At 36.5% G+C, this 8,548-nt stretch overlaps 1 protein-coding gene across 10 annotated transcripts; it reads left to right on the top strand.

Moving 5' to 3' along the window:
- Nucleotides 1-3,936: 3,936 nt before the first annotated feature.
- Nucleotides 3,937-8,193, top strand: LOC104611577 (uncharacterized). 10 transcript variants are annotated; one of them, XM_088896397.1, is made up of 6 exons: nucleotides 3,937-4,092; nucleotides 4,398-4,507; nucleotides 5,338-6,462; nucleotides 6,574-7,557; nucleotides 7,717-7,835; nucleotides 7,918-8,193. In XM_088896397.1, the coding sequence occupies exons 3-5, from the start codon at nucleotides 5,416-5,418 to the stop codon at nucleotides 7,753-7,755; spliced, it is 2,070 nt and encodes a 689-aa protein (XP_088752523.1). In that variant the 5' UTR covers nucleotides 3,937-4,092; nucleotides 4,398-4,507; nucleotides 5,338-5,415; the 3' UTR covers nucleotides 7,756-7,835; nucleotides 7,918-8,193. The 10 variants fall into 10 exon arrangements, with proteins under 10 accessions (XP_088752523.1, XP_088752521.1, XP_088752519.1 ...); XM_088896395.1 differs by having other exon boundaries at nucleotides 5,234-6,462; XM_088896393.1 differs by having other exon boundaries at nucleotides 3,938-4,092; nucleotides 5,402-6,462.
- Nucleotides 8,194-8,548: the final 355 nt, after the last annotated feature.

The raw sequence follows: 8,548 nt of genomic DNA, 5'->3' as shown, positions 1-8,548 counted from the left end.
TTTCCCAAAGTACTGGTTGCGGGATCCAATTCTGCATCAATACCGAAACAAACCAACTAACACACCAATGAGCTAGTCCTCGGTTGGTTATATTTGGAAATTCCATCAGTTTGATGGCAATGTTTTGCATGCATTAATGGAGTTCCCTTTCACTCCTTCATGAGAGCAGGGAAGGAAGGGACCATCCCTTGTTATAACTTATATTAAATTTGGGCTCTGTTTGTTTGCACTTCAAATTTAAACTGGATACAAATTTTACACTTTTTATTTCATTTGCATTCATTGACAGTACAGATGCAAACCACTTTCCTCCCACCTTAATTCTTTCTAAGGGAAAGCCGAGATCACATCAATATGCTTCTTGCATGCTTTCATTCCTTCCAAACAAGTAATCTTCCTCCCGCCTCCATTCTCTTTTATATAAACTGACAACCACATCATCATTTTACTTCCTATTCCATTTCTTTCAAATAAACAAAACAAAGTTAAATCAAAAGCAGAAGTAAGAAGACACAACCTATTTCTACTTCTATTCATTTATACTAAATCAAATGAAATTCACACTGCAAACAAACTGCCATAAGATTGAAAAAAAAAATTGCTCTGTCCTGGAAATAAGTATTTTCGCTTTTTCACGATGGATGATTCAGCCACGCCTCTTGTTATGTTGAAAATTTTTGAATGTTAAATGAGGTGGCTTGAACATCAACAGTGAAAAGTGGAAGTGTATACTTCCAAGATGGAGAAGTAAAGGCCCATATGATTCTTTCAAATATGACTTGGAACATTTGCCACATCAGCAAAAAATGAAAACAACTAGCAAAAGTAATATATTTTTGTCATGTGGTAGCTATTTTTATTTTGAAAAGAGATTAGAAAAAATAGTTTAATAAAATATAAATATTTGAAAGATGCAGTTGATTGAATTGAACCAATGGAACCATAAATTATTGGATCAACTATCTCACTTCAGGGGAAATAGAAGAAGATGCAGTTATCCCACCTAACTAATTGCTGATCCCAAATCTGACCTAAAACATTAATAGTGTATTCACCAAACATATATTTTCTTTCTAAAATTTAAACATTTTCAACACATTGACAGAGTGCCTTGAACTTATGAGCTGTAAGTTGTCCTCACACAAGAAATATCATTGCTTAGAGAGTTGCAGCACCAACAACCAAATAATTCATACTATTTTTTTTATGATTTTCATTTGTTAACTAGTTCTAGAATTCTGATAGATTATGTTCCAGTCAAGTACATATTAAAATCTATCATTAATCTACTTCAATAAAGCCATTCTTAAATCTCCCTCTCCCTCTTCAATCGTCAATCTTTGTAATATCTCTCCTCCTCCATTAAGTCTCTCATTTCCTTTTAAATGTCTTTGAGCCATGGTTTTCAAAACTAGACCAGATCGGATGGTTAAACCGGAAAAATTGGGAATCGGTCAGGTGATCGGTTCCGTTCTCCCTCTCCCTCTAAATATATTTATGAACTATTAGTTAAATATTCTATGTTGAGGAGTGTTAATAATTAAATGTGATACTTTGACTTTCGAGACAATATTCTTACACCAACTTGTGAAAGGAATTAATTATTATACTAATAAATAAACTATCATCATTATCATCATTAAGCAGTGTCCAAAGTAAATGAAATTGGCTAGATTTGTGGTTTACCATTCATTTCTTACAGCCATATCTATTGCTAAATTATAAACGGGGGAATGACGGTTCAGCCCAGTGTTAAGAATTTTTAGGCCTAAAGTACAGTTGGAGTGGGTATCAATTCGGAATTGATGCTAATTTATGAGTGGATTTTAATGTATAGAATGGGGTTATATTCATTTTTTTAAGTATATTATTTCATGTTTGTCTAATACTTTACTCCATACTAATAAATAAAATTATATCTAATGTAATAATTGTTAAAAACAAAATTATAAAAGAAAATTAATAATTACACTGTTAATTTTGATAATAAAAATTGGCCTTGAAATCAAAATGCAACCAATTACCTCTTGATTGTCGGCATATGTACTATGCTATACGTACCATAGCTCCATGGGGAAGCAGTTAGAGGAAATTAATTGCATCCTGATTTCAGGACAAATTTATTACTTATATATTTAGGGCCAAAAAATAATGTCATCTATCTATTTTGGTATTATATATGAAAGGGTGGAGACAGCAGGGACAGGGAAGTGCAGGTGAGGTCCACTAACCTTACCAATGAGAACCTGTACTTATACGGTTTGATCCCATGAGATCACATCAGGGCTCCACATGCACATTTCAGCATGCATTGGGAATATCTTCCATACTTGTTAATCGGAGATGGTTCCCAATACACGGTTGAAATGTACTATATCATATTTGAAAGGAAACAGAGTGAAATGGCCACTCTGCACCCTTTCCAAACAGTACAAAGAATTTACCCCCAAAATAAATATCAAATTTATTGCAATTATTTTTAGCATTTTCCCATATTTTTTCTCTTCAAACCTTTACAACTTTTATGGTGGATATACCATTGTTGTATGCAACTCTACACCTTGGTATTATCCATGAACTCCCACCCATGTCCTTAACACTGAACTCGAGAGCCAGGTTAGTGTTATAATTTCAGTCGCAACAAGGATCAAAATTTCGTTACGTATCAATTGAGCATAAGGTCGTTCAAAGACGGATATATTCTTTGTTTTATATCGGGATATATCGATACTCCTGATGCATAAAATTTCACCTTGCTAGTTGGTTTATATGGGTCTTCCATTTCATAACCTTGATGGTGAGGACTGATTGCTGTCTTCTACATGGGTGTCAGCTAGTTCACTTAGCTGTGGAAATGTGTGCTCATTTGTATATTTTCCTTCTCTTTTACTCTTCCCAAAGGGAATATGTATGTGCTTAATTAAGGAATTCTAAACGTAGGATTCAAACATTTCTCCAGAATATGTGTGATGTTTTAATAGCCCAGTAAAGGTATCAATAGCATCCTTGACTACCTTATTGTGGTAGGGTTTCAATTCGGAATTCCCTTCCCTTCCATCCTAAGGCATCCTGATTGCCTTCTTTTTGCCCTGAGTGCGACTTCACTCGGAAAAAGCCAATTCAGTCCAACAACCCACACTTTCTAAGGAGGTATCCAAATTCCTTCCACCCATATCTATATCTACAAAGATTTTACTAATGGGAAACTCCACCCTACTACTAACCCTAAAAAACCCTAGTAATCTACCTGATCGGATGGTCATGACCATACAACGATGCCAGATGATTGGTTTAAGGGGGACCCATCATCACATGATTAATCAGTCTCAGCCCCACAACCTCAATTTTATTTAATAAATTCCACAATTGGAGCCAAACGCCATGCAAGACGTATTCAATATTATAATTTATACCCCTCCTAATCCTTTTATTGTATTGGCCTTAACTAATATTCTGAATTATTTATTTTAAAGGGTCGTTTGGTTGTTGACTGAGGGGGTCCAATTCCGTCGAAAAACGAGGGCCTACACGGTGGGAGAGAAAAAGAACCAAAGCATACGTTACTCCACTCCAGTATTCTAATGTTGGATTCTTGACTTACGCCTGTGGAAGTCCTTTTTATTAGATGTTTGTACGTCATAAAATTAAAAAAGTACTTCTGTGTTTTGTAAGTTTTACTCAATTTGCCAAGCTTTTTAACTCAAACTTCGAGTGGAGATTTTTCTAAATATATAATCAGCGTAGTAGTCTTGTTAAATTAATTAAGTAGTTGAATTCACTTGATAATGAGAATTGAGCAAGAGCAAACAATTACTTTCACCCTTTTGGCCTATTTTCATTTGAACAACTCGGGAAAAGAGTAACTGCCAACTGGCTTTGAATTCCCAAAAGGATAGCCTAGAATGATAATATTCCTAGTTTCCTACCTTCTCAGCATTCAAGGAATCGTACGTAGTACTCGCAATAAGGAAGGTTATTTTAGTAAAGTCATGCAGCCTTGTTTGTTTTCTCATAATCTCAGCTCGAACAGGGGACGTGAAATCCGTTGTCTCAAGTCTAAATATGGAGATTTCACGGTTTCCCGACGGTGAGGTGAGTGACTACTTTTTCTCTGTAAACTTCATAAATCTGTCCACGTGATCCCAGGCAAGCTCTAAAAGAAGAGCTAAATAAACGGGAAAGGAAAAATCATACCATTTTTCTTTGTTTGGAAGAAGAAAATATAAATGAAAAAGAATCGATTTTCCATTAACGGCGAGTAACTTGAAGGCGCGGTAAGCAAGGAAGGGGAAGGAAGGAAGCCAAAAAGCGTGCAAAGGGGTTTATCCCTCTGTTGCTTTTTCTCTCTTTCTCTCTCTTTCTTTTCTTTAACCCTTTATCTTTTTCTTTGGTGTTAGAGTCTAGACAGTGGACAGAGCATCATCACTTCTGAAATCACTGTCGCTCTGTCCATCTTTTCAGAAGAAAAGAAGACGGGTTTTCTCTCTGGATCGGTTATTCTAAGCAGGTAACCTTCTATCTCCAACCTTGGATGACTCTTTCAATGAATTTATCGATTATGGGTTTTGAGAATGAACTTGGTTTTCTTGAGGGATATTTTTTTTTTTGGCGTAAGTAGATAGATAAATTTTTATTTTGTGGGCTATGAATTTAGGAAAACATCTGGTGTCCTTATCATCCTTGAAGTGTTTCTGATTGGCTGTTTTTTTTTTCTCTTTTCTTTTTCTAAGCTGCTCTAATTTTCTTCTGGTTGATCAGAGCTTCAGAGTGAATTAGGAATTAAGCTCCTTTTGTCGTTCATGTGATCAGTTTTGAATAAAAATTTGTTTTTTTCTGTTATAGGTGCCTGCTATTTTGTTGTTTCCAGTTTCAGCAGACTATAATGGAACTCGTTATGTAAATTGTTCTTGTTTTTATTTTTTTTTTCTGGGTCTGGTGGTGAATAGGATTTTATTTTGTCTTTTATTTTTTGTGGAAATTATTAGTTCTTATTATTTTCTCTACGTGAAGAATCTGTTCACTCATTGAATAATTTTCTTTGTTTATTTGTTTTTTCCTAGGAAAATTAGAGACATTTTAAAAATACTTTCTTCTTCTTGATTGGACTTTTCAGTTTAGAATTGCTGCATCATTTTTCTGTTCAAGCGCTCTTATTCAATTTTTGTTTGTTTGGAGGAAAATCTACAACATTTATTTATTTTTTGATAATTCTTCCTTTCCATTTTCTTTAAAGAGTCAAGAATTGAGATTGTTATGGGAAGTTTCTGATTGGGCACAAACTGGGATGTTGAAGTTTATGGCTTGTTCTGTGGTCTGTTTCTTGCATCTTTCCTTCAGATTTTAGAGTTATGCCTGGTTGGATTGAATTTCGAATTGGGATTTTGGGGCATTGTCTTTGTAGAGTTCACCCAGTTCATGATGCTGAAAAATCTTATGGAGGAAAAGCAATTGGACTTTAATGCACCACTTCTATCTGTAAGGCGTTTTGCATCTGCATCACCTTCTTCAGAAGGAGATGAGAGAAAGAGGATTGTGAAGTCTCAGCCAAAAATTCCCTCTCTTCCTTATTATAAATCGGAGCTGAAATCAGGGCCTGTTAGTAATCCTGGTGCGGTTCCTTTTCTGTGGGAACAGATCCCAGGAAGACCTAAGGATGGAGGTGGGGCCCAACCACGAGCTACTGAACGCCCTCCTGTTGCCCCAAAGCTTCCACCAGGAAGGGTTTTGGATGTCAAGCAACAGTCTTCAAACAAGGAACCTGAAGATCAAAGTGCAATCAAGGCCCAAATGGATAATGATTGTCCTGACCATAAAATTTCTTATTTGGATAATAATCTAATTGCATTGGAAAAATCTAAGGAAAGCTTGAAAAAAAAGGGGGATGCTGATACTGAGGAAGATGCTGATGAAGCCTTTACGGATGCACTTGAAACACTGTCAAGAACTGAATCATTCTTGAACTGTAGTGTGACTGGGATGAGTGCATGGGATGGTCCTAATACAAGATCATCTGGAACCTTCCTGACAGACCCACAGACTCGAGATTTCATGTTGGGCCGTTTCTTACCTGCAGCGAAAGCAGTGGCTGCAGAGATGCCTCAGTACGCTTCAAGAAAGCAACCTCTGCCATATGAACAACCGAGAGAGACCAAGAAGGTGGTAAGTGGAGATACACGACCTCCACAATACAAATATAGGCCTAATATGATACAACAGTTTCCCCAGGATGAAGGGGAAGAAGAAAGTGAAGATGAAGATGAAGATGACTATGGTGACACTGGGAATTTATCAGCAAATGCTTGTGGGCTATTTCCTCGGTTTTGCTTAAAGGGTTCTTTTTGCCTTCTAAACCCAGTCCCAGGGATGAAAGTTAGGACTCGAGTGCCTGTGTCTTCTGTCCGTAAGGTTGGCAAACAGGTGAAAACTACATATGCTAGATCTCACAAGGAAAGCAAAGATGAGGTAACTCTATAACTCTGTGTGTGTGTGTATGTATGTTTGTCAGCACACATTTACATGTATTTGTGTGTATTTCTGAATTTTTGTTGTTTTTATGTTCATGTGGCTTTGCAGCACTCATGGGATGCTGTCTATAAGCACAAACTAGCTAGTAGAATTCAACGTACTGGTGTTCTTGAGGATGAGAGTAAGCTGACTAGTCAATCAAACCGTCTTACTTATTGGAGTGATTCTCAAACACCAGATGAGTCACCTCCCAACAGGATATCACCTTGCAGGGTTGGAACACGCCAGTCTTCTTTTCGTGAAGGATCAGGATTTCTTGGCATTCCTGAAGAAGTTAAAAATCTTAAGGCTAATGGTATTGATTCACATAATAAAGACCATAAAAGTCTAAGAGAAATCTTATTCCATCAGAACAGTCAAATAGAATCAGGCTCAGTGAGCCCTACAGTTGAGAAGACTCTCTATGTAGACTCTGTACATATTGTGGAGACTTCAAATTCAAAGTCGAGTTCTCCAGATGCTAAGTTGTTGATGAATAGCTCAGGGAAGGATTTTGAAACTCTGGTTGAAGGTTTGGTGGTGGAAGAAAATCTTGCCACTGAGTCTTACACTAAAAATATTAACCACCTGAAGATTCCTGATGATAAAGGCATATTGGAACCTCAGATCTTTAGGGCTGCTGATTCTGATCTCCCTACTTCAGACAGGTCAAATCTTGGAGGGAACATTGATAGAATAGAGGGGTTTAGACAAGATAGTGTTCTTGATCAGGAGAGGTTTGTCTTGTGTCCCAAAGGGCTTATTGATGAAAAATTGGATTTTGACAACCCCCAACCTCTAAAATCAGAAGATAAAGGCATTTCTTACACAAGCTCTTTTCGTTCTCCGCTTGCTCCACCTCTACCAAAATCACCATCTGAGTCTTGGCTTTCGCGCACCTTGCCTTCCATTCCCTTCAGGAATCCCTCTTCACGGTACCAAAGTACACGGTTCAATGTTACGAAGCAGATTCCTGAAACTTCTGTTGATCCAAAGTGGGAAACCATTGTCAAATCTTCAAATGTGAACACTGGCCATTTATGGTTTTCTGAGGTAATGTGATCTTTTTTTTTTATTTTCCTAGTTCGCAATTTCCTTGTTTCTATTTATAATTGTGTACCTGACCCCAAATATTTGGGATAAGGCTTTGTGAAGTTGAATTTAATTGAATTAATATACACCTGTTTTATTTTGCATCGTGTGACTTGTCAGGAACTAATAACTCCTTTATCCCAGCAAACTGGAACATAGAACTAGAAAAGCCTTTCCTGAATTCCATGAACCATTTCATTTACTTCATCTTTCAAATTCCGGTTTCAATGAGCTAAAAGGTAACTAAGAACTTTTCTACACTGATTCAGTGATTCTTTCTTGTAGATGGTTTCTTTTTAATCTTTATTCATGTTATTATAGGTCTTTGAGATTCAGCACTGGAGTTATCGTTTTGTATCAGAAGTACACACGTAAGCTAATTACTGTATATTCTCTTTTCTTCCATGGAGTTGATCAAAAGTGATGCATCTCAAAATTTAATTTCACGTAAAGGTTACCAATTTGTTGAACATCAAATTTGTTGGTGTATTTGGTTTCCTATGGCTACAATGTTGTAAAACGAAGCAACAACCTTTCTGTAATAACAAAGTAAGCTGCTTCTTTGCCAATGTATATATGCATTCCACCTGTTTATTCTGGAGGAGTGGGTTGAATTCTCGTATCTTATATCTATGTTATTATGGTGCCTTAATTTTCTTTATTTAAAGGTTAAACCATAGATTTTGGTTGTCTTTGCCTGTATGCATGGTTTCTTTTTTCACTTTTCAAGAGCATCCCAAAGAGGTGGGGTTCAGTAGGTTATGCTAAAAGTCTAAAAATGTGCACATGCACATTCTCAGATATGCACTGGAAAAAATTTCAAACATGGACCAGGCAGGATAAGAAATAGCATGGCACGGAGTAATGGAATTCCAATTCATCTAAAAATCAGCAAGTGTCCAGATTATAATAGGCAACAACATTTATATACAGAAGAATTGGCTCCCTGTAT

This window comes from Nelumbo nucifera, chromosome 1 (genome assembly GCF_055504915.1).
Source record: "Nelumbo nucifera cultivar China Antique chromosome 1, China Antique-T2T, whole genome shotgun sequence".
NCBI lineage: Eukaryota > Viridiplantae > Streptophyta > Magnoliopsida > Proteales > Nelumbonaceae > Nelumbo > Nelumbo nucifera.
This window is presented reverse-complemented; position numbering and strand designations above follow the sequence as displayed.